We start from the raw sequence: 27236 nt of genomic DNA, 5'->3' as shown, positions 1-27236 counted from the left end.
GGGCAGCTACATTCCATACTACCTGTAGGTCGTGAGTCCTTGTTATGGGTAGCCCCAGCCAGAGTGCATATAAATAATCTAGCCTGAGAGTCATAGGACATTGATCAATGATGCATAATCTGCTTTGGAGATAAATGTTGCCAGACATTAGTGACTACACCACCTATGGTAGCTACTTCCTATCTGTGAATCTACAGCCTGTAATGGATCCAATGTAACCTTGAACAGGTTTATATTGGTAAAGGTCAGACAAACTCCTGCAGTCAAAGCTGTACTCTCAGCCTTAGCCTGTTCATCAAAATGCTTTCCTTACCTATTAGCATCAATTTGTCTTAACTCAACTGAGCCCCAGCCAGTTTGCATGCACCCAGTCTCTTCCATTTGCTATCAGATGCTGTTCTTTCCCATTGTTTAAATTAGAAAAGATGTAGACCTAAAGCACTGCTATCACTGCAGACCAAAGTATGTTCCCTAAACAGGCACAGATATACACTGAACATAAGAGTCACAAAATGGAACCCCAAACACAACACCCTGGGGAAGAAAAAGCACCTATTACCTACTCTTTGAGCACTCCAGACAGAAGGAGCAAACCTTTGAAATACTATTCCATCAATGACAATAAGTCACTGCAAGAAAGATAATCAAGCTTTGTGGTCAGTGGTAGCTTTAATGTATGTTGTATAACTTATGATTTTATTTTCTCTGTACTGAAACTTTAAATTCCTATGGTTTTGCCTGTCTGCAGAAGCATTTCTGTTCTCAGAGTTGCTGTGGCATATTACAGCTGAGACCATGCACTCTCCTGGTTCCTTCTCGCTTTCCTTAAACTAAAACAAGAGTGTCTATTTGAGACTGAAAGAATATATTCTGCCCTTTTCACAGGGAAACATTACAGTATTGTAGGCTGCTGATAGGGCTAACTAAATCTAAGTATGCTTAACTTATGCCCATCACTAGTCAATGGGACTACTTGCATGCTTAAGAGTAAACAGACTTGTAGATATATGCAGGACTGGGGCCAAGTATACCTATTTTAAAGTCTGATTTTAAAATAATATAAGACCCCAGGCAGGAATTAGTATATTATTTTATACTCCCTCTGTTTGGTAATTTGGAAACCTCATTTTCCTTGGTACTGACAGACCCTCACTTCATATTGATTTCATAACTAAGCACATCATGCCCCTAAATTCCTTGTTCTAGTTTCATCATAACAGCCTCTCTTTTCTTTCCAAGCACTGACACATTAGACTAACATGAGAGAGGATCAATTTTAAATACTGTTTTGAATATTTTGGTCTACAATGAGTAAAATCTCAACAGTATTTTAATTGTGTGTCATGCTAGCAGGAATCAGTTAAGATTACTATGAAGAAAGTAGATCTGGTTACTCAGACAAAGACAACACAACTGAGTATGCATTGAATCTATCAGGGAAGTATCGGGGGTATGTTGAGGGAATGAAGTGATTAGCTGCTGCTGTTGAAAAACTATCTGCTGTATGAAAGACTTCCAGATTAAACTCTATGGAACACTGACATTAACAGAGGCTACTATCCAAGAAGCTTAGATACTAACTTCCATATTCAGACGCCCCCTCCCTCTCCAAAGCACAAATTCAGAGTGTCTTCTCCCCATTCTCTTTCATTTTTCCATCCACACACAATGTCCATCCTGACTCATGCCATCCTCTTCTTATTCTCCATACCCCAGCCCCTGCCATTCTTCCTCACGTTGTTCATTCTTCTCTCTCCTCTGGTACATCTTGTTGCTTTCCTACTCTACATACAAACCCCAGACAAGTGAGGTGGAGCCCTGAAGCCTGACTCTTTCCCCAAAGCAGGGCTGCTCCTACTAGGCTGCTGGATTTGTTGCCCCCCCAAGCACTTCTGAGCAGGACTTACATCCATGTGAGTTTGATAATTCAGTTCCTCTTCTTGCCATTTAATCTTTATATAAATACTATGAACAAAGAAAAAGTCCAAAAAGCAGAATATAATGGGCATTTTAGGCTGCTGACACTTGGGTCAGCAGCCTCAGGGCTTCCATTCTCCCAGGTTATGTCTATACTACAGTTAGACACCCACAGCTGGCCCGGGCTCACAGGGCTAGGGCTAGGGCTAGGGCTAGGGCTAGGGCTAGGGCTAAGTTTAATTGGGGTGCAGACATTCAGGCTTGGACTGCAGCATGAGCTCTGGGACCTTCTCGCTAACCAATTCATCCCTGTTGCTCAACCCCAGATCCAAAATGGATAACCCTCTAGTTGTTTCCTTGTCTTCCTGAAAAATTGTGCCTGGGGGGTATGCCATAAATGCTCCAATTTCACCAACCCACCAGGCAGAGGTGATAGCAACAAGAAATGCTCTTTTCATAGATAAATGAATATAGGAGCATATTGCCATTGGTTCGAATGGAGGTCTAGTAAGAGAGTGTAGGAAGAGGCCAGGGTTGGATCCTGTATGTGAGGGTAAAGATTTTGGAGGCCTTTTAGGAATCGTTCCATGGGTAAAGACAGAGTGGCCGTCTATCTCTTAGTGAAAGGTCATGATGGCTGCCAAATACACATGAATGGAGCTTGTGAATAACCCCAATTGCTTAAGTTGTAAAATATAGTCCAGGATAAGTGGTAATGGAGCACTCATTGCCTTGACTTGATTGGAGGTGCACCAGGATTGGAATCTAGTCCGTTTGTGGAGGTAAGTGTGTCGAGTCATAGCACGCCTGCTATTAAACAGTACTCGTTTAACTGCTTCCCAACAGGTTATTTCCACATTCCAGAACCATGGAGGAGCCATGCTTTCAGGTGGAGCAGGTTGATTGGGATGGAGGATGCGACCTGCAACCTGTGAAAGGAGTCAAGGAGTTGAATGGAGAGATATCAGAGGGCATACCATCATGCAAATGAGGGAAGTATACCAGATCTGTTGTGGCTATGTCAGAGCTATAAGGATGACATGGGCTTTGTCCCCCAGGATCTTGTGGAGTACTCAGAACAAAAGGGGAAAAGGGAGGACAGGCACAGAGAAGCAGCACATCCCATGTGATGAGAAATGCATCTCCCAGAGCCTTGTTTTAGCTATTGGTATTTGGCAGGAAATAGTCCAGTGTCTTTAATCTAAAGAGTCTTTCAAACTTCATTTCTTATCTCTCTGCACAGGAGCTTATTACTTCTTGGTCTTTGCTGATAAGGATGTTCTAGCCTGGCAGCCCATTCTTAAATCTTGTGGCGTACAAAGTCTAACAGATCCATGCAAAGTTTATTGGATTTACTTGCAGAGAGATAAGTACAAAAAAGACAAGTGCCCTGATCCAAGTATTCACATTCATGCTGACTTTGACATAATTTTGCTCAAGTATCCTTTTCCAAAACATGCAATCTACAGCTCCACCAGCATCTGCCACATGTCTAGCAGTGCCTTCATGCTCCTAGAGGCCAGTCATCTCTTCTGACATGTTGTTTTTCACAGCAGATCTCCAACAAAGATCTATACAATTTATTAAATATATGTAGTTCAGGAAGCTTGCTGTTTCTGCACATTTTAAATCCATATCCTCAGCAGTTGTCAAGAACTAAATTACAATTCCTTAATTGCAGGATTTTCACCATGCTCCTTAGGGAGCAAAACAAGTGACTTTTGGAGCATAAGAGTTGGGCTTATGGTAATCAGCTATGATTTGTGATACCCAAAGCAGATCCTGAGAGGTAAAGCTGTGCTGAACAGAGTAGAGAAAAGCCAGTTTGCACCTTGTCACTGTATAAGAAAGCTGAAGGGTGTAAAAAAGACCAGGGGAGTTGTATGGAGCAATTAAAAAAAATTTTTTTAAAGATGCCTTGATTGTGGAGACAAGGATGATACTGAAGAAAGGGGCCCAATGCAGAAATAAGAGCATAGCCAATGAATTCTGACGTCTTACAACTTCATATGGACAGAGAGTGAGAATGGAGGAGAAGATTTTTCTAATAAAAAAGAGCCCATAGACTTTCTTTTGGATGTGTATAGTTTTTGTACCACTTTACATTGGTTTAGAAACTACTCAAGTTAAAGCAGTACAACCACTGAGCATGGGCACGGTTATACCAGTATATAGGTATTAGTATCTACATTGCATGTTTCTGTAAATTTACAGAAACTGATATAGTTAATGACTTTGCTGCACTGCACATAGGGGAAGATTGGTATAATTTTAAATGTTCATTTGTTGAAAATGTATGGTAATGCAGCAGGTTAATGTTGAAATACAAAAATCCTACTAGGGTCATTACAAAAAGGAGTTCGTGCCATTATCATCATATGTCTCTGGCATTGTGGCCACATTTTTAATGCACTGGCACAGTTAGTTCCTGCTTAAGAAAGGCCCAGAATAGGAACAATAGTGATTACTCGCATTACACCCAGCTCCAGCCTTTGATGTTAGGCTCTCCTTGCTTTTATATGCATCAAACACTCAAATTAACCAACTGCCTAAATCAGATATGGAAGATACAGTATAGGAATATAACAGACAGATCAGATAGCTAAATCTCTCTTCCTCAAGCAGACTTAAAAAGGTATTGAACTAAGGGCAATGGATGACTGAGGGGACTGGTAACAGGTTAGGGAGTCTTCTACACTTAGGGCAGGTCTACACTAAGAGCGGGGGTCGAACTAGGGTACGCAAGTTCAGCTACGTGAATAGCGTAGCTGAATTCGAAGTACCCTAGTTTGAACTACTCACCCGTCCAGACGCCGTGGAATCGAAGTCCGCGTCTCCAAGGTCGACTCCGCCACCGCCTTTTGCAGTGGTGGAGTACCGAAGTCGACCCCGGCACTTCCGGAGTTCGAACTATCGCGTCCAGATTAGACGCGATAGTTCGAACTCCGAGAAGTCGAACTCACCGCGTCGACCCGGCTGGTAAGTGTAGACTAGCCCTTAGGTCACTGGTTTGAACCAAGAAAGTGAAGTCCAGAAGTCTTTTCTATCTGCTGGGGGTTTCACCGACTAGATGGAGGTGAGTTGGTGGGTTTCAATCCAATTCTAGTCATTCACTATATTAAGGGCACATTTATAAACAATTTATAGAGGGTTAATAAACTATTAATAGATGTTATAGACATGAGCAATATGTATTATAGATGGTTGTAGTAACCATCTATAATACCTTCTGATGTGATTAGCAGCAACTTCTTTATCTCTTGGATTCTATAACCACTCATTATGCATTTATTATGATGTCTATCAATCAGTTATTAACCCATTATAAACTATATATAAATGTACCCTAATATAAAGCATGCCCCCAGTTCTTAGTTCACACCTATTCATATCACAAAAGTCATGAAGTGCTAAGGATGGGACGGGCACAAATAGTGAACTGTCCCTAAAGATCATCTCTCTGATTCAGATTGGAGGCACACTGACAGAGCAATGTAAGTGGGTGCTACACTTCCACTGTCTGTGCTGTACTTGTTCTGCGAGTAGAGGATTTAAGTCTCTGATGCAGTCTATCTGGCATTAAATTCACTTAGCAGTTATAGTCTATCATCCTCATCAGCTGACAAGAGGATAGTCTATTACAATTCTGAGAAATACATTACCTATCAGATAAAATCCTTGACTTTTTTCAGCTAGCTGCAGAGCTCCATACTGCATTCTGAAAAATCAAACTAAGTGAGACTTGACAAAGTTCTGTTTTTCATAAACAGGAATAGGGGAAGGAAGAGCCACAATTGACTAGCCAAACAGCCTGGAAAATTTAATTTCAAGCCATAATCTTTTCTCACTGTTTCGACTCTTTTCTATCCTTGAAGCTCACCACTGAAAATTATGTAAAGTATTAGAATGGATATATCAAACATTCCCCCTCCTTCACCTTGGATAGGCATATCATCAAATCCCATTCATTTCCCATAAATCTACTTTTCTATGTTTTAACCCTGCCCCAAGAATATCACCCAAAGTTGACTGCACTTCATCTCTGTAGACACCATGCATCCAATTAACCCATTCCTCCCCATTTCTCATTAGACAGCTACAGTGTGAAAACAGAGATGTTCATATAAAATCACTTCTGGGTAACAATGTAGCTCAACAAACATACTCACTTTTTTTTACAGTAAACTGGGAAAGGATTTTTCTAATTTACACTTTGGGGAAGAATTATTACTTGTTTTTTCAGATGTGTAGATGGGATGAAGTTTATCACAAAGAAGAAGAGAGAAAAATGGAGGGAAGAATTTGACTTAGTACATACAACATAGTGATCTAAGCTACCATATACTGTTGAAAAATCCAACCCACTTACTCTGTGCCAGAAGAGGATGCTAGCAATGGAGTGTTAACAATACACAGCAATGGGCAAGTACCATTGTCTACTTAAATCATTTCGCCTGTTATGGAAGTTTCTTCTCCATTGACTAAGCAAGACCAGCATTTCTCATCTTATTTGTTCATTTTATTTTAGATTTCACATGAAAAGGAGTTCGAGTTGTCAGGTATTTTTCATTATTAAGTTACAAAGTTTTTTGAGATCTTGTACCAAAGGTGATTTTATCCTAACAGATTTGTTTTCTAATTGTAATAATTTGTGTTTCAAATATTAAGCCATCTCCTTTTGCAAATTCCTGACAGGCATCTAAGAATTGATAATGCTCCCATTACTGTGGTAATTACATGCAAAATACGGTGAAGACTAGAATAACTTTAAAATATAATTGGTGATTAGTACACGAATTGAGAAACCAATTCCTTAAAGGATCTGGACTACATACACCCAGACATATCTTTCATGAATGCCATCACCTGACTCCAGTAATAGAGAACAGCCATTCTGGGTCAGACCAAAGGTCCATCTAGCCCAGTATCCTGTCTTCCGACAGTGGCCAATTTCAGGTGCCCCAGAGGGAATGAACAGAACAGGTAATCATGAAGTGATCCATCCCGGGATTGGCCATTCCCAGCTTCTGGCAAATAGAGGCTAGGGACACCATCCCTGCCCATCCTGCCTAATAGCCATTGATGGACCTATCTTCCATGAATTGATCTAGTTCTTTTTTGAAGCCTGTTATGGTCTTGGCCTTCACAACATCTTCTGGCAAGGCGTTCCACAGGTTGACTGTGTGTTGTGTGAAAAAAATTACTTCCTTTCATTTGTTTTAAATCTGCTGCCTTTTAATTTTATTTGTTTGCCCCTAGTTCTTGTGTTCCGAGAAGTAACACTTCCTTATCTACTTTCTCCACACCAGTGATGATTTTATAGACCTTGATCATATCCCCCTTGGTCTTATTAATCTCTCCGCATACAGCAGCCATTCCCATACCCCTAATCATTTTTGTTGCCCTTTCCTGAACCTTTTCCAAGTCCAATATATCTTTGAGATAGGGCAACCACATCTGCATGCAGTATTCAAGATGTGGATGTACCATGGATTTATATAGAGGCAATATTATATTTTCTGTCTTATTATCTATCCTTTTCTTAATGATTACCAATAAGCATGGCATATGTGCTCTAGACATATATTTCAAATATAAGGATATACAATATATATACTGTATATATATATATAGTGTAACAACTTTTTGCACATCTACAGCCTCTGCCCCCCCCCCCCCCAAGTTAAAAGAACACTAAGGTTGTGAAGTCATGCACTTTAAAGTTAGCAGTAATTCTGGCAGTTCCTATCTACAACCTCAATTTGGCCCTCTTGTGTGTTTGTATTATGATACAATTTTTAATTACATAAATCACACAATTTTTTCCCCAGGACCCCTGTCTCATGTGGCAATTTTGTGATGTAGATGAATGGGAGGCTAGGATAATACCAAACTCGTTTACATTTCTAGAAATCCAGGGTCAAATCCATTTAGATTAGATGTAGTTAGTGCACAAACACAGTGTCCCCCTAAAACCACTGTTATTTCCACATTAGAACCAACCAAATTGGTTTCCCAAAAGCAGCCTCAGAGAGAAAGAACAGCAATTGTATTAATGGGAATAAGGTGCAAGTAGTGAGGAGTTCTGGAATGCTTATACATTTATTAAGGTGCAATGTGCAAAGCATGTTATTTGACAACATAACTGCAAAAAGATTAACACAAAGATTTATGACTTTACAAATGCTGCAATGACTCAAACATTTCTAAATTATGGATTAAGAGAAACACGTGGTGATGACTGAATTATCACAATTTCTACATGGGGTATATCTCCTAACTTTCTAATTACCTCAGAACTTTTTGCTGGTGCTCTTCCAACAAAAACATTTCCTTAAACAAGTCAGAAGTAACATGTATATAGCACAAGTACACTAGTCAGTCTGTGGTCATAAATCTGCATTCTTTGCAATTGTGCTTGGATCACTGCCTGATTTTCCTTTCCACTGAAATATTTTTCAAAAGTTAACCCGGTTTTCCAGAATCTGACAACTCCATCCTTCAGTCCCTTGCCCATCAGTCTGCCTGCCACCATAATTTTAAATCACCACTACAGCCTAATCTTTTATCCAGCTTTATCATATTAGATTCCACAACTGGTTCTTTGCTTCCTTTTCCAATTCTTTGTGGATTGAAGTACAAACTTAAACACCAAAGGAACCATACATTTTCACTTACAAAAACAAGAAAAAGACTTATACAAGCCCAATCAAATTAATGCAGCCTATGCATCCGGAAGCTACATATCTGGACTGTTTTCAAAAGAGGCTATGAAATGGCAAACTTTTAAATTAAGTGTTTTGACAACAATGCTTAGCTCTTATATGGTGCTTTCCATCTTCTACAATCTTTACAAACATTAAACGGAAATGCTATCTGCTATTTCAGTCCCAGTTCAGGTCAGCAATGTTAAGTGGACCAGCAGCCACAGAAGATGAAAGTGGTGTTAAAATACTGAATACCTGCATCCAAAAGAACCTTTATTTTAGTGAATTTAGATGAAAGGTGCCAACCTGACAGCCCTAGATAGCAAACTCTTCCATCCATTGTATAATGCAGTAGGGGTACAGCAAGCTTTCCATGACTTCCCATCAATGTGCCTTAGTACTGGCTCAGATGCATCACCTCTAGGATGGGAATGAGGTTCAGTTCCCATTTCTATTTAGCCTCTCTGCTGAGTGTCTCGACAGGACAGTTAGAGGTAGTTTTTCCAATGTAGACATCTGTCCTCTAGGACCTGGGTCAAGATCAGCAACCAGTTGGCGTATGCTAACAACTTTGGTTAATGCATCTTACCTTTCAAACTAGAAGGTAAATACTTCCTCTTCTATTCTAAACTTCCAGACTCACTCCCCAGGTGACCTTTTACAAAAGTATGTTATGGGACCAAAACAGCAAGAGAAAGTAGTCATGAACCTGAATTCTGGGCAATACAAGACTTGATATAAACAACGTTTGGTTTAATTTTGGATTCTTTCCAGTCTAATGATGTGCAAACATATCTAGCAAGTCCATATAGGATGACCTAGCTTAAATGCTTTAGAACCAAATTGTTTCAATTGCTGTGATCAACATAAACAATGTACAAAGTGGGCTAGCACTGGTCAGGTATATGGTAACACCAAGGGAACTCTGCAGGACTAGCCCCACAGTATGCGAATAATGTATTTCATCACACAGACTGATAAGGAACTAGAGAAAATGGATTTCAGAAGCAAGATGTTTGGTATCTACAGAAGAGAGATGTGAGGATAAGAACGCCTTCGAATGAATGTGTTTTGTCTGCAATTGGGAAGAGGTCAAGTGGGCGGACAGTCTTTGTCTCAGAAGGGCAGCTGTGTCTACAGCAAATAATGCTTGGTCAAATATTGCATTTAGGCCATTAAATTTAATAAGGAACTTGTTTTAAAAGTTATAGAACCATCCACCCCCCATGAATCAATCCAAAATTAATACTATGGCTCCTTCTAGGTCCCAATATATGCTTCAAATGAGCCATGTGTATTGAATCCTAAAGCAGATGCAGTTATGGAATACAGAGCACTGAAGCACTGTGACTGCAATGAGGCATACATGGTGTCAGCTGTTTCACTGTTTAATCAATTAGCTTCTCCAGCAGAGACTAAGAAAAAGGAGCAGTTCCATAGAAAACCAAGAGCTTTAGTGCAATCTGGCTCTTACCTATTGGGATGGATGAAATCTGAGAGTAGAGATCCAGCATGCGGTTGCCATCTACGTCTACAAGGTAGTTCCCTCGGCTCTCTTGATAATTGCAAAAAAAGTGCACGGCTTCTGCATTCTTACAGGAAAAAAAATAAACCAATAAAACTAGCAGGTGGCACAATATTCAGTTCAATCTGGAGATAGTAAATGGGGGACACTTACAGCAAAAATCTTTTAAAAATATCTATTGATAAAATACAAAAATATACACATCTCTGTTGTATGGGAATTAAGTTTACTGTAGCCTCTTACAAAAATGGATTTTAATAAGAAGTGAGTAAGGACACAGGAGGGAACAGTATGCAGTACAGTATTTCACACCTCCTCATCTAAGGCTTTCAAGGTGTTTTACAAGCATCAGTGAATTAAATGAAGACAATGATTTGCCCAAGGTCAAATACTGAGTCAGTAGCAGAATAGAGAATAAAACACAGTATTCTTGACTCAATCTCTTCCTCTAATAATCCGCACACAAACTGTGTGTGGGGCGGGGAAGGCCTTGCATGTACCAGTTGGTGAGTAAAGTTGAACAACTGCACATAAATCAAGTGTGCACATCGTAGAATTGCTCTTTTGATCAAGGAAATATATAGTTATATTGACATACATTTAAGCTCAAAGTTTCCTATGTTCATATCTGCTTAATAGCAATTAAAAAATCACCACATTCAGCAGGAAATAATAAACAATAGGGCACACTGACTTCACAAAACATTTCAGCATTTAAAAACTGTTACAGAGTTATTTTCTATTAAACATTGTACAATAATTTAACCATAAAATACTACTGTTACAATTCAGGGCAATTGCACCTGTATTCCCCCTTCAGTGGCCCAATTCCCTGTGTTACTCCCAGCAATGACAGTCTGCCTAAACAAATCTGCTTGCTTTCTCTTCAGAGACTGGTTAACAGATTGATTGCTACAGTTAGAAAGAGCTGTATGTTATTTACAAGCAAGCCTATTTTATTCTTAAGGTAAAAAGCATTACAAAGAAAACATAATAAAAACAATACACACATGCTCAGAAGCTAACCAGAGACCACCACAACTCTAGCACGGGCTCAGGCAAGAGCAGTCTTTCAACACCCCACCCTCATGGTTTCCTTGTGGTTACAAGTTCATGACAACTTCAGCTCAGAACAAGCACACAGTTTTATAGGCCCTAGTAAGCCAAGTTCTTCCAATCCTTCCCTAAGGATGGGGCCTGCTGTGGACCAGAGTTCCTTTCCATTGGCTGTCAGACTTTGAAGAAGTCAGTTTGAACTAGTATGTGTGTGTCGGAGGGGGATTGGGGGTGGGGGGCGGGAATAGCTTTAAAGGCTGATAATGTAGGAAGCATATTAGTATCCCCCTCCCTATTTGAAACAGTACATACAATGCCACAGTGACACATACACAACTGTACTTGTAATACAGTTTACCCCAAAGGTATTAAGCCCAATTCAATAAAGTTTATCTTAATTCCATAAGGTTTGTTCAGGATATTATAGGATATTGTCAATCTGTCACAACTACTCCTAGATTTAAATCTTTTTTCCTTAGTTTTGCAGTATGAACCTAAAGCTAGAAAATCTGATTTTAAAATGGAAATGCTGAAAGATTGGCAGCAAAAAATAAATTCGATGGAGTTACCTGAATTCCATTTAGCTGTTTCATTAACTCCTGAAAGGAAATAAAAAAATCAAGAGCATGATAAACATAGTTTGTACACTTCAACTGAACTGCTTTAATGATTCTATTAAATATCTGACTATCAGAAGGAAATAATGTCCAGCTAATTGACACTTTCAAAACTTAATGCATCAATTTGTAATCAGCACAACCAGTCCTGTGCTCCAGCTGGAGGGCTAGGAGACAAGCAAATACACTGTGCTCTCTTGCAGATAGGAGGTTTCATTAGACTCACTTGCTTCTAATTCTTAATATTAGCTATAGACATTAGGAAACCAGAAGGTTAGACACAAAGGGCAAAATGTCCTCTCTGATCAGCCATTGCAAATCTTTACTCAGATACTCCGCCACCTCCCCAACAGCTCCTTTAGTTGCCCCTCCCCCACATCTTGCGGACCCTTGTGCAACTGGACCACTTGCACCATTGAAATTACACTGCAGAAGCAGAACTTTACAGGTGAGATCTTTCATGCAGATCTAGGACGAGAGTTTTGTCTTAAAATATTTTGACATACACATTTGCCTAACTTTTCATAATCTGATCTAAGTGTGTGCACAGTTATTTTCTTGCTGCTGGGAACACCGGTGTTCTTTAGTGTTGTTTCTTCCATTTTAGTCTCTCATTCTGGGGGTCTTGAAAGAAAATGGATTCTGTGGATTGTGTAATCATATTTATTTAGGATATCAATAATCTTTAGCTTCTGATTTTTATATAACAGGCATAGTACTGTGTTTTGGTCTATCAAAATATGGCTAGGGGGGTGGGGTGGGGGAACTAAAACCACCTCACTTTGTGAACTTACTCTTGACCTAGGCCCAGGAACTTCTGTCTTCATTAACGGTCCATCATAATCAAAGTCCACATCAATTTTAGCTGCAGTTTGACTGATCAATCTGTGCCCTGTAAGAAATAAAAACAATGAAAAAAAAACTAAATTAAACTCCCTCTGAGAATAAATATCCAATTCTTTTTCTTTATAAGAATATCCAATAGCTGAGGATATCTATGTTGTACTCTGTGAAGAAAACTTTCAGGCCCTGATTCTGATCTTGTACCAATGTAATTTAAGAGTAACTTCAAGGAAGACAGTAGCATTATACCAGTACAAGTGAGATCAGAAATGGGCCTCTCCAGCTCTGCACTAGAGAAGAGGAGACAGTCTACTTTGTAGAGAAGAGGGAAAGGGAGTCAGGAATCCTAGGTTCTATTTCCATCTCTGCTACTGACTTGATGTGTTACATTGAGCAAGTCTATCCCTGGACTCTCATCTGTAAAATGGGAGTGATTCACTGCCTGTAGAAGTGCAGTGAACATTTGAAAATTCCCATGGAGTCCTCAAATGAAAGGTCTTACGTTATGCTTAGTAATAATTCTAAGGGTGTAAAAGAAGATGTATACCTCAGAAAAGAAAAATGACTTTGTTAAACAAATGAATACTGCATGACGAAGACAGCATGCACTGCAGCTCAGAGAGCTGGATCATATTGCGGTTATCTTTATTCTGACCTTTGGGTAGACTGCTGCTCTGTAGCCATGCGTGTAATGGAGGAACGATAGCAGACCTGACATCTCTAATGAAGCAGAAAGGCAGAAAACTACCATGCTTCAACAGTAATAGACTGCTTCAGTTTTTTAAAGGAACTTCTACAAAATACACCTCTACCTCGATATAATGCTCTCCTCAGGAGCCAAAAAATCTTACCGCGTTATAGATGAAACCACGTTATATTGAACTTGCTTTGATCCACTGGAATGTGCAGCCCCTCTCCCCCGGAGCACTGCTTTACCGCATTATATCCAAATTTGTGTTATATCGGGTCGCGTTATATCGAGGTAGGGGTGTATAGGATTTGCGTGTGGCTTTAAAGGATGTAGAAAATAGCTTTTTCTATTGTCCACACCAAAACTGTAAGGTTTAATATTCAAGAGTAAAACAGTTCACAAGACACAATCTAAGCAGTATTTACTGAGTAAAATCTGAGGCATTCACATGTGATGAAAAAGAACAAGGCAAATCTTGTAGGATCTTAAAGTTTTTAAACTTACATCATATTCAAGGAAACATTATCAGTGGAGTTCTGGTCAAGGGTCCACATTAATTTCCTGTGTACACTGATATGGACACAAAGTATTAAGAGTGCCACAGTATGTAATAAGTAGTACTTACAGATCAAAAGTGTTAAGCAAAGTAAACTTTGCAAACCTGATATTGCTAACAGTTAGCAGCAATAGAAGCGTGCTCTACATTTGTGATGCTCTGTACAAATACTAATTAATCAATCAACCCTTAGCAACAGAGGCCTGGTCTACACTAAGCGTTTAAACCGGTTTTAGGAGCGTAAAACCGATTTAACGCCACACCGAGAGGCCCTTTATATCGATATAAAGGGCTCTTTAAATCAATTTCTGTACTCCTCCCTAACGAGAGGAGTAGCGCTAGTATCGGAATTACCATATCGGATTGGGGTTAGTGTGGCTGCAGATCGACGGTATTGGCCTCCGGGCGGTATCCCACAGTGCACCACTGACCGCTCTGGACAGCAATCTGAACTCGGATGCAGTGGCCAGGTAGACAGGAAAAGCCCCGCGAACTTTTGAATATTTCCTGTTTGCCCAGCGTGGAGCTCCGATCAGCACGTGTGGCGATGCAGTTAAAAATCAAAATAAAGAAAGAGCTCCAGCATGGACCATGCGGATGTGATTGCTGTAAGGGCAGGCAAATCTGTTCTATCAGCGCTCCATTACAGAAGACGAAATTCAAAATCATTTTTAAAAAATCTCCAGACAGACGCCATAGCAGGGACTCAGCGCACTGCTGCGTGACAAGCGTAACGGAAAGCCAAAGAATCAAATGGACGCTCATGGACTGGAAGACTCAAGCTATCCCACAGTTCCTGCAGTCTCTCTGAAAAGCATTTGCATTCTTGGCTGAGCTCCAAATGCTTCATGGGTCAAACACAGTGTCCGCGGTGGGTCAGGGCATAGCTCGGCAATTTACGCACCCCCCTACCCACCCCCAGAAGTGAAAGGGAAAACAATCCTCTCTTGACTCTTTTACATGTCACCCCATCTTTACTGAATGCTGCAGATAGACGGGATGCTGCAGCACTCAACACCAACATCCTTGCTCCCCCCCCCCCATCATGGGTGGCTGATGGTGCAATATGACTGATATCCATCATCATCATCAGCCTATTGGCACATGGGGCAGTGCAAAAGGACTGGTAACCATGCCGACTAGCATCAGTGAGGTCGATCAAGGGCGCCTGCTCCTAATTTTTCCTGGTAGATGGTGCAGTATGGCTGGTAACCGTCTTCATCATAGCAACAGGGGGCTGAGCTCCATCAGCCCCCACCCTTCATGTGTAAAGAAAAGATTCAATTGCCCCTGGACTAGCAGTGGGATGCTGGGCTCCTCTTCTCCACACTGCTTAATGTCCTGTCTGGACTATCATAGCAGCTGGAGGCTGCCTTCCACTCATTTCTCACTAACAAGTCACTGTGTCTTATTCCTGCATTCTTTATTACTTCATCACACAAGTGGGGGGACAATGCTACGGTAGGCTCAGGAAGGCTGGGGGAAGAACGGAATCAACAGGTGGGGTTGTTGCAGGAGCACCCCCTGTGAATAGCATACAGCTCATAATTTCTGCAGGATCTGACACAGAGCAGCTGTGCTCTCTGGTTCTATGATACAGTGGTTCTCTAGTACACTTGCCCATATTCTAGGCAGGACTGATTCTATTTTTAGATACCAAAAAGGAGGGATTGACTCAGGGAGTCATTCCCAATTTTGGCTTTTGCGCCCCTGACTGATCTCAGCCAGCGGCACTTACGACAGCAGCAAATGGTGCAGTGCAAAAGGACTGGTAACCATGATCATCTTATTACTAATTTATGGTATGGTAGATGGTACAGTATGGCTGGTAACCATCTCTGCTGTCATGCAAAAGCAAAAGCATGCTGCTGTGTAGAGCTGCTGAATCGCCTCTGTCAGTGGCATCTAGTACACATACGGTGACAGTCACAAAAGGCAAAACAGGCTCCATGATTGCCATGTTATGGCATCTGCCAGGGCAATCCAGGGAAAAAAGGTGCGAAATGCTTGTCTGCCGTTGCTTTCCCAGAGGAAGGAGTGATTGACGACATTTACCCAGAACCACCCGCGACAATGATTTTTGCCCCATCAGGCACTGCGATCTCAACCCAGAAATTCCAAGGGGCGGGGGAGGCTGCGGGAACTATGGGATAGCTACGGGATAGCTACCCACAGTGCAACGCTCCAGAAATCGACGCTAGCCTCGGACCGTGGACGCACACCACCGATTTAATGTGTTTAGTGTGGCCGCGCACACTCAATTTTATACAATCTATTTTGCTAAACCGATTTATGTAAATTCGGAATAATCCCGTAGTGTAGACGTACCCAGAGTATCCTCCTCTTACACAGATTATTTGTAGACCATACCCCTAAAATCATCCCATCAATTTGCAGGATATATTCCAAAATGTTTAATAAATACCAACTTCCTTAAAAATAGCTAGATCCTATTATACATACATGGGATTTTATCCAATAATAGACAACTGTCAAATACTGAATTACTTCACTGAACGTCTGATGTAAAACATTAAGTGCATATTCAGAGTGAGTATAAAATGCATTTATTGTGAATTTTCTATGATCCTGTCAGAGGGCAGACAAATGAACTGCAACAATTGAGCACTAGAGGATATTTAAACCGATACATACTCTGAGGAGTCTCTTGCCATGTTCAGGGATGCAGGCCAAAACTGTTTCAATGTTACATTTTTCCAGATTATAATTTGACACTTCACAATAAAAAAAACTAACACTTGATTTATTTAATTTATTTATTTATATCTCCTGTCACTTAAGAGCAGTGTGCCTGAAGTCAAGAAACAAAGGGATGTAGAACCAAGGTAGGAGCTTGAGGGCCACACATGGGTTGATTAGTTTCCCGTTGGAACAAGAGTCTTTCCACTGTCTTTATTAGGAGTTGGATTAGCCCCATAGTTTCCATATAATTTTTATTATTACAGTATCTTTTACCTGAAGATCTCAAAACCCTTTATATAGGTGAGCATCCCCCTCCTCACTTTACACATGGGAAAACCAAAGTACAGAGAGGTTAAGCAATCAGAATTGGGATGGCCATCTGTGCTCAGGTCAACAGGTGAGAAGTCATTTTATGGAGCGGATTTCTGATTGCCTGGCAGGGAAGATGTGGGTGTCAGGAGGTGGTTCCAGCAATCAAGATGGGAGATGATCAGGGCACAGATGAGTGTTGTAGCTGCCAGGATACATAAAGTGTAGCACCTTTGAAAGAAAGCATAGGAAGAAACAGCAAGATTTTGAGGACATGGCCTGGATGTATAGGGAGGAGCAGAAGAGGATAAAGATAGCCCCCAAGTGACAAGTCTGGACGAAAGGGAGGCTGCTTGTGTAGCCACCAGAACATGAGGAAGTAGAGTGAGCTAACAAGCTCAGTGTAGGCTGTTGCCTGTCCCTAAGCCCAGGAAGGACTAACACCATCGCCAAAGTCTGAACAGACCCCTCCTTGAGGGCACATAAATTCAAACACAAGACTCACAAAGTAACACTAACACAAAGCTATTGCCATGACCGAAGTAGGCTTTTGGGGCATAGAACCTTTTCCTTTGCATCACCCCTGCCACAGGAGCCCACTTCCTTCTTGCAGCTCCCCTCTTCATCTGAGCTCTCTCAGCCACCTGTCCCCTTCGCAGCTGGATCTGAATCCAAGAGCTGGCTGCTCCCGGTTCCCAAGCCCTTCCAGTCCCAAGGGGCAAACTACCCTGTCACACTTGGACCTAGCCATGTTAAGTTCTAAACATGCATGTTTGTAATCTCCATTAAAGTAGGATGGGAGTTACATCCACAGCAAGGAGAGTACAGATGCCGGAGCATTAGCAGGGAACCAAGAAAAAAAAGACAAGCTTGTGTCTGTACTCTTCAACTACAGCAAAATTATTAACTGTACAACCAAACTAACATTCTCATCCACAGTTTTTGCTGCGGGGCACCCAAGGGCCATTCCCCAGCAAATTATCTGCTGTAAATTAATCTCAATTGGTGTAACTGATTCAGAGCTTTCGTAGCATCACTCCTACACCAGGTTGATGCCTGGTAAATGGATGCTAGCTGGATTCATCAGAGCACAGGTAGAAGTTACCATTCAACAATATCACATTGAGTGCCAGGAACAGATCTGCCAATCACCCCTAAAGTGAAACGCAACAGAGCAGGGCCGCCCAGAGTGGGGGCAAGTGGGGCAGTTTGCCCCAGGCCCCACAGAGGCCCCCACGAGAATATAGTATTCTATAATACTGCAACTTTTTTTTTTTTTTATAGAAGGGGCACCTGAAATTGCTTTGCCCCAGGCCCCCTGAATCCTCTGGGCAGCCCTGCAACAGAGTGTACCAGAGCTCCAGAAAGATAAACATATGGGAAGGCAGGCAAATAGCCAGGTATATGGAAAGCATCCTGTAGCAGAGTGCAGTATTATCAGCTGTCTAACCCTCTACTTTTCTGCAGATAAATTATACCGCAGAAAAATAATACAGAATTCCACAGCTCCATCCTGGAGGCTCACTTTCCCCCCACAAGATTTTAGATTCAGAAGGGGCTTGAGAAGCTTATTAGAGTCATTTTGCTTGAAATAAATATTTAGTAAAAGAAATAATGGAAGGAATCTCAGACCTGCATTTCTCAGCAGAAATTTTGCATTTTGAATAGAACCATTTGGCCAAGATTTTCAGAAATGACTTGTAATTTTATATGCCTCAGTTTTTGGGTGCCCAATTTGAGACACCTTAAAGAGGTCTGATTTTCAAAAAGTGCTGAGCACCCAGTGTCTGACTGGCAGCCACGTTTAACTTCTCTCTAGCTGAGCTCTCAATTGCTGCTCACTTTGGAAAATCTTGGCCACTGAGTACAATTATTCTCATCAGTTTTAATTCTGAGTGCTACACCTTAGTTTAAGTGACAACACCATAAAGAAGTGCATTATTAATGAGCTTTGTTTGGAAAGCAATGTCACTCCCTTTTTGTACCACTCCTGTTTAGCAGTGGTATAAATAGTGGGCTGCACGACAAAGTAGTTTCACCAGAGAAGTTACTGGATATAAAAGTTCTGAAGTTCATTAAAAGCAACACAATTCATAGTCGATAAGGGCTGTACATTTAGAAGCTCAGCTATAAAGTCACAAAGATTAAAAGGCAGATAATAGACTAAAATAACCTTTAATTTTGCCCTCAGAGAATGAGATCACAACGTACCCTATGACACAAATTTATCCTCTCTTCCTCCAGCGCTGCAGTTTTCCTTGGCAAATAGCTCTATTACTCTTCCCTCAGTCCCACACCTTCCAAACATCTATTTACTGCCTTGGTCTCTCCTTCAGTCTGCCCTGCCCTCTCTCTCTGTGCAGGAACACATCACCTACTTCAAAGACAAGATCCTCTGCAGTCTCCCTCCTCAATTCCCTTTTCCTCCTTCCCAGTATCACTACAGCTCTCTTATTTGCACCAGCCTATGTATCCAATCCAGCTTTTTATAACTTTCAACAAACAGCCAATTAGCTAATGAAGACAGGAAGGGTGTGGGTACAGTGATTCAAACCCCTTCACAGGGACATAGTACTTCTTTTCCGCCTTCTTGGATGTAGGCAGAATGGAAGGCAGGGACTCCTGGGTGGACAGGCAATGCGACCTGGACTTGGGCGGAGGAGGGGATGACACTGAAGAGGTTGTCAGATTCCCCAGCTAGCTTCTGGACCTCCAAATTCAGGTTGGAAGCCACCCTCTTGAGCAGGCCTTGGCATAGGTGCCAAATTTTCCCAGCACTGCTGGGTGCTCAATCCCCACTCCCCCAGCTCCACCCTGACTCCACCCCTGCCCTGCCCCATTCCAACCCCTTCCCCAAAGCCCCCAACCCACCTTCACTCCCTCCCTGCCCCTATTGGACTCCTTCCCCAAATCCCCGCCCCAGCCCCACCTCTTCCCTGAAAGCACCGCATTCCCTCTCCTCCCCAGCCCTCCTAGCACTTGCTGCGGCAAAACAGCAGCTTTGCGGTGGCAAGCGCTGGGGGCTAGGGGGAGAAGAGGAGCCGCGGCGCACTCAGGGGAGGAGGCGGAGGTGAACTGGGTCAGGGAGCTGCCAGTGGGTGCAGAGTCGGCGCCTATGGGCCTTGGTGCTCCCTGAAGTCATTGCGGGGGGGGGGGGGAGGGGGGAATGGGACTATTGGTTTGTGAGGACTCTGCCACCACCTCATCCGGGGATGACGAGGACGACTGAAGCACTGGAGGGTGGGGAGCATCCCCTTCCTCAATTGGGGACTGCTCTGTGGCCTCCGGAGCCTCCCGCGAAGCTCCCGCATCCGACTCAGTACCATGCTCCAACTCTGGTGCCAGCTGCGCTGGGGGTGTCCAGTGCAGCCTGGGAGGAGCGATGGGAGTAAGGTGCCGGTATAACAGGTACACTCCCACAGGTTCCAGCATTGCCACTGGACAGGCCATTGCCCCCTTGACCCCATGTCAGTGCCGCAGGCGCCTTGGCGAGTTCCCGCCTGGGAGGCAATTTGCCCTTTACAGGGGAAGTGCTGAACTGGCCCTCCGACCTGGACCACTGCCTTTCTGGTGACCAGGGCAAGGCTGTCGAAGCCTGAGTCTGTCAACTGTTCCTCATCGGCACCAGCATGGAGAAGGCGAGGACTGGAGCCTGCCTGAAGAACAGTACCGGGACCCCGGCAACTGGTACCATGACCAGGAATGATCCTGTACTGGAGGGAACCGATGTCTGGGAGACCTGTGAGGCGATGGTGATTGGCACCTTGCCAATCTCTGGCGGGAGAACGTAAGCTACTGTGAGTATGGGGATCGGTGCTGTGACTCCGGACTTCCATGTCTTGTTGGTGGGGACCGTGGCATCAGAGATGTAGGCCTCCTGTCTGGAGACTGAGGCTGCAGTGCCAGGTTCCTGGGCCGTGGCAAAGGGGAGTTATGCCTGCGGTCCAGAGATGCTCCACTGCCTTCGGGGGTGGCCCCATAACTGGCCTGGCCATCGGGACCAGTGTCTTGGCAGGATCCGCCGTGCGGCCAGGAGTCTGCAGTGCCGGTCGGCCTAAATCTTCTTTGGCCGCCGGGCCGGCTTTGGGCGCAGATGGTCCACTACCACTCCCCAGAGTCGGAGGCGGGTCCCTGGCTGGGCTACCACAGTAGTATCCCCGAGAGCCTCCGTAATGGGCACGAGGCCTAACACAGGTACTTTGCCTGAAGTTCCCTTCTTGCGTGGTGCCAGCGGACCAGTCGACTTACACTGCTTCTTTGGTACAAGTGAGGAGGAATGGTGCGAGGCGGATTCTGGTGCTGGCGGCGCACTGCATGGTGAAGCCAAAGTAGTGGCCATGGAGTCTGAGTATGAGGGCTCCGATGTTGGGTCAGAGCAGCCTCCATGAGGAGGGCCCTCAATCAAATGTCCTGCTCTTTCTGAGTCCGGGGATGAAAGTTTTTGCAGATCCATCCCTTATCTTTTCTATGGGATTCCCCCAGACACTTTAAACAGCTATCGTGAGGGTCACTGATGGGCATTAGCTGGCTGTACTCAAAACATGGCTTGAAGCCTGGGGAACAGGGCATGCCCTGCTCCAGGACAAAGTCCCAGCTGGGACTCTAACTACTAAACTACTACTGAAACACATAACTAACTAATCACTCAACTAAATAAAGGAGAATGATCTAAACAATGAAGAACCGCTAATGTTCTCGTGATGCAAGACCAGGCGCTCCAACCAACAGTTGCGGGCGGAAAGAAGAAACGGAGAGGGCGTACGGCCGGCATGAGTGCAGCACTCCAGAGGGCCCCACAGACAACCCTACGGATATCACTAAGGGAGAAATCTCTGACAACTGTGCATGTGGGCGTGCACACACCTAGAATGGAATCAAAATAAGCAAGCACTCGAAAAAGACAGGAAAGTTTTAGGAGTGTTTTTTAAGTTTAGAGATACTACAGAAGGGTCAGACTATGACACCCTTTGCCACATTAAAAGCATCTTGAGCCATGAGTGGCCCTACCAACTTCAATGAGACTACTTGTATGGTGAGGCACTAGCCAATCTGTTAAGTATTGTAATCTGGCCCTTAATATTCATCTGAAAATTTTCCTATTAATTTCAGCCAGACTCTCCAAGCAAACGTACTCGTTCTGAAGGCCACTCAAGGTTTGCTACCTAGTTTAACAATCAAATCATGCTCAGAAAACAAACAAACATGTATGCTTCCTTAAGGACAGACACATTACAACTACCCCAGTAACGCACTCCCCACTTGCAAAACGGGGGGGAAGGGATTTGTAAAGCACTGAGAGCTAGGTATTCTATCCATCCCTTGGATTTATTTTATTTATAGTTGTTTAATAAAAAAAAAATCTAATGTCAACTCCATGGGCAAATTCTGCTCTGGACGGTGCAGCAAAGGAAGCAGAAGGTGTTTCCCAGTGCATCCTCCTTAACATAAATCCTACCAGCCAGGACAAGAGCTACACTGTGGGGAAGCTATCTGGAGTATTCTCTGCTGCTCCCCTGGCTAGTGGTTTTCACAGCATAAGTCACTAAGGATTCATTTCTTTCAGCAGCTAGATTTATTGCATAGTAAAATTGATCTACATTGCACTGCTTTTCAGAGGTTCTGAGCACTTCTGAGAAATCAGGCCATATACTGAAGAAAACAGACTAGGTGCAGATTAAGAACACCTTTTGAAAACACTCACATCAAAAGCAATAATCCATAGGTAACTGTGCATATGCGCTCTCTCTCTCTCTTTGAAGGGATCAGTTTAGAAAAAAAAAAGAGTACATTACAGCATTCCACGGAATACTGAAAAAACCCCCAATAAAATACTCATCAGAGCAGCAAAGAGCTAAGCAAGGGTCATTCCCACACCTTTTTGTTGTTGGTATTTATGCAAAAGTTTCTGTGAACTAGATATTTGCTAAGGGCACGTAATAGTACTTTAAAAACAAACTGTACTGTGCAGTGCTGTATAAATTTACATTGCCATAGCTCATGTGTCTTATTGTATGAATAAACTAGATCTCTGGTACACAGTGCAGGAATTATTCAACTGATCTGAAAAACATGTTACTGCTCCCCAGTTAACATAATCGTCTTTGTGCCTTAAAGGTGATTTCATCAAATTAGAAATGTTGATCAATCTGTGGAACAGATTTTTTTTTTAAATAAAACCTTTTAGGGGCAGTTTATTTAAACTATCTTAATTTTCAGCAATCTGGAGCCATCTGAAAACGAGACATGCAAATATCAATTTCTCCATTTGTTTGCTGTCTTCTGCAATATATTACACTTCATTTTCCACCAAAGGCAAATAACTTTTAGGCTGTTTCAGAGATATAATATACAAATACATTTTTTTACTCATTTTCTAAACAAGAAGCCTACATGTCTAGTTAACAGAGCACCTGAATTTATGAGAACATGTGTAATGGCAGATCTGATTTATTACTCTCTACTATTTCAGAAGGAATCTCTCCCCTTCTCCTTATCGTTACACCTTCCACCCCCCCGTTTCAAATTGAGAAGCTTTGCCATACGCAACACAATAGATGCATGTTTCACCAGATCAAAGGATCTGAAGAGAATTCCCTTCTCTTCTTGAGTTGAAAACTGAAGAGATGTCCAGGCGGGAGGGGGGAACCTAACAAAGCCTTTGGTGAATTAGTCCCAGTTTGGCTTCAGACAGATATATTTTCTGACAATCAATACCTGTAAATTTGTTTTAACCTCTGGCCACTTTGAGCAAGTGCTGGGCAGATTATGGATGCACAGTAGCTCACACATATTCTAGCAGTGCCAAGAATAGATATATTCTTTCAGCCTTGCAGTATTCCATTTACCCACTTTCATAGGGCATGCATTTTTGTTTAAAAGGGAAACAACATTTTTAACTAAAGTAAATCATGAGTCTGTGCAAATATACTTTCATGGCAATTCTGAGAGGCTGATTTGCTGATCTCTTGTGTCTTATCTGAATATCATCATAGTCCGGTTCGAGAATAAATTTGCATAGGGAAATAAGTAAAGAGCTCTCATCTTAACAGCTAGGAAACAGATTAAACCAGAGGTCGGCAACCTTTCAGAAGTGGTGTGCCGAGTCTTCATTTATTCACTCTAATTTAAGGTTTCACGTGCCAGTAATATATTTGAACGTTTTTAAGAAGGTCTCTTTCTATAAGTCTATAATATATAACTAAACAATTGTTGTATGTAAAGTAAATAAGGTTTTTAAAATGTTTAAGAAGCTTCATTTAAAATTAAATTAAAATGCAGAGCCCCCCCCGACCGGTGGCCAGGACTTGGGCAATGCGAGTGCCACTGAAAACCAGCTCACATGCCGCCTTTGGCACCCATGCCATAGGTTGCCTACCCCTGGATTAAACTATTGTCAAGATGGCTCAGAAAGCACATTTGCATATGGCTCAGGTCAAATCCTACAACAAGACCTGGGGACAGATGCTCAACTCATGTAAATGGTCAAAACTCCATTGACGTCAATGAAACTGTGACAATTTACATCAGCTAAGGAATCTCCCTCCAAGCTAGTCTGACACAGCACTGTTGTACTGAAAGAAGAGATACTGATGCTGCACTGTTAGAGGTGATGTCCTTCAGATGATGTGTTAAATCCAGGTCCCTTCTGAAGGACACTGTCCAGACAAAATTTAAGGAGCCCAGGCCACTTTGTAAGAGAGTAAGAGATAAAAATTTTCTGCACAAACATTCCCACTCATGTCCAATACGGTGTCCGTTATTCCTGAGCACATAATGGTTTACACATGGACCCACATGTTTGCAGCTTTATCATCATCTAAATTGTTACAGAATGCTGGGATCCCTCCAGGATGAAAAGATCCACATAAACCCAAACAGACAAAGCAAAAACAGGATAAGTTCTAGGAATTTTATGGCTTGTTAGAACCCTGTCCAAGATACTGAGCCAAAGTCTTTGCTCTCTGTAACTGGTCTTATATCCAAGTGAGTCAGGACCTACCAGATAATTACTTGTTATGTTTAATGTTATGGTTATTTTTAACGAACCGTTGCACTATATATCCAAAACAAGAGACATTTGCACACTGAGATTATAACCAGACAGATCCCAAACTACATTTCCCAACAAGTCTGATATTTTAATATTAATGTAACCTGCAAAAGGAAAGCAACAGGTGTACTGGAGTTGCTCTGAAAATCAGGCACATAAAATGGAACTGACCTACCTCTGGGCACCAGATTTTGAAAAATGTGGCCTTTGTCCTTAAAAGGTAACTGTAATTGCATGGTTGAAAAAAAATACAGTTCCCAATTGATTATTAATACTGTCTTTATTATTATAGGATGCTCAAACATGTGAAATGTCAGTGGGGTTATGTTACAGCCTCACTCCTCAGAACTAGAAAGCATTAGCGTCTGAAACTTCCCTCAACAATCCCATGTACTTTGCATACTTATGCTGACCATTTGCCAGTAGCAGACTAAGTGCTTGTCTACATGAGAAAGTTTTACCATTTATACTGATGTTGTTAACACCAGTATAACCGCCTGTGTGGACACTTTTATCCTGGGTCTAAGAGTGGTTTTTCTGGTTTCGTTTAAACTTCTCCGAAGGTGACATAAGATAAACAAATAAACAAAACAAAATGAAAGAAAGAAACAAAGGAAGAAAAGACCGCTCTTAGACTAGAATAAGAGTGGCTGTGCAGTGGCATACTGGTGAGTTAAATTCACAGTTTAGTTTACAGCAGTATAACTTTCTTGAGTAAACAAGGCCTAACTTGTAGCTGGGTTTGTAAATTTCATCCAATGGGCCAAATTCATCCACTGACTTTTGTAAAATGCGTAGGAAATGTCTTGATGGGCAAAAAGAGGTACTTTCTTACACTGTGTTAGCTTACGACAATTGTAAAGCCTTCTGTACGCTTGTTATGCTAGGCTATATCTCTGAAGTTGTTAGCTGTTCCTGTTATAGCTGTAGGTATTTAGTCTGAAGTGTTAGCCTGTGAACATGCATTAAGAGGGCTTTTCAACAGTGTTTGGTTAACATAACATGACAGCACTCTTTCTGCCTGTCAGACAGGGCCTTGGAGATCCTCAGATAAAAGGTGTTAAGTAAATATAAGTATTATTACTAATATACTATATAATTTGTAAAGAATTTTCCAGCAGCAAAACAATCTTCAGTTTAAAGATTGTCAGTATATTAAGTTAAATTCCACCCTTCCTTACTGCTGGCTTTTCAAACTTCTACAGGGCCCATGTATTTTTGCCGTTAAAATATGTCAGCAACATTAACAAATAAGCACAATGTAACATTTAATATAATAGGGATGGCATCATTTGCTTTAGGACAGAAAAGGGTAATTTTCTGCTCTCTTTTTCTATTTGCCACCATCACTCACCAGCCTTCTTTCTCAGCATTTCTAATAATCATACTTAGGCTTGAAAGGATTACACTTCTTTCAGTAAATGTTGATAATAAAATAAAAATAAAAACCATCTCTCCCCCCAATTTCCCATGGCTGCAAAATTTAAATAGATAAAAATTGCTTAATAAACTGATATTTTCCATCAAAAGTAACATAAAAATCAAGTTCTACCAAGTGTAACAATACTTCACATCACTATAGAAACTTCCAGCCAGCGATCTCAGACACTAATTAATAGGTTCATCCTTTTAATAGCCCTGCAGTGTCATCAGCAGTGCCACTCCTTGTGCTCCAGCCTTGTGGTTACATGTCTCCATGGTAAAAGGGCAGCAGTGATGGAGGGAGCTGTGCTTAGTATAGGCCTGCAGAGTGCTTAGTATACCCCTGAAAGGCCAATAGGAGGATGGGCGTAAACACCACGGTTCAATTCTGGTCTCTCAGAACACTGATGTAAATCAGCAGTAACTTCACTGAAGGCAGTGGCGTTAAACCAGTGTAATCAAGAGGAAAAACCAATTCAAGGAAGGAGGAGAGAAAACTGGGACTTACATTTAGGAATCCCCATCCTTCCCTAGGGTGACCAGATGTCCTGATTTTATAGGGATAGTCCCGATATTTGGGCCTCTCTCTTATATAGAGGCCTATTACCCCTCACGCCCGTCCCAATTTTTCACACTTGCTATCTGGTCACATTATCCTTCCCTCTGCAAGAGCATGGGGAGTGAGAGCTCCTTTCCCCCAAAGAAGGCAGACTGTCTTTCTGCATTGCCACATGATAGCAGTAATACTGCATATCATAACACATGCAGATCTATTACTGCAATATTCACTGTCCTACTTCATTGCGTTCGATTAAAAAAAACAAACAAACAAACAGCTAG

General features: G+C 42.1%; 1 protein-coding gene across 3 annotated transcripts in view; it reads right to left on the bottom strand.

The window, feature by feature from the left end:
* Positions 1–27236, bottom strand: part of ABAT (4-aminobutyrate aminotransferase) — a 150265-nt gene that overhangs the window by 47280 nt on the left and 75749 nt on the right. For all 3 annotated transcript variants that reach the window (XM_039493036.1, XM_039493038.1, XM_039493037.1), the window contains exons 3-5: positions 12617–12714; positions 11775–11804; positions 10099–10216 (exon numbers count right to left, since the gene is read on the bottom strand). In XM_039493036.1, coding sequence (XP_039348970.1) covers positions 10099–10216; positions 11775–11804; positions 12617–12714 — 246 coding nt within the window. The remainder of the gene's footprint in view (positions 1–10098; positions 10217–11774; positions 11805–12616; positions 12715–27236) is intronic.

Source organism: Mauremys reevesii, linkage group 10 (genome assembly GCF_016161935.1).
Source record: "Mauremys reevesii isolate NIE-2019 linkage group 10, ASM1616193v1, whole genome shotgun sequence".
Lineage (NCBI taxonomy): Eukaryota > Metazoa > Chordata > Testudines > Geoemydidae > Mauremys > Mauremys reevesii.
The sequence above is the reverse complement of the archived record's forward strand: the minus strand, read 5'-3'. Positions and strand labels throughout refer to the sequence as shown.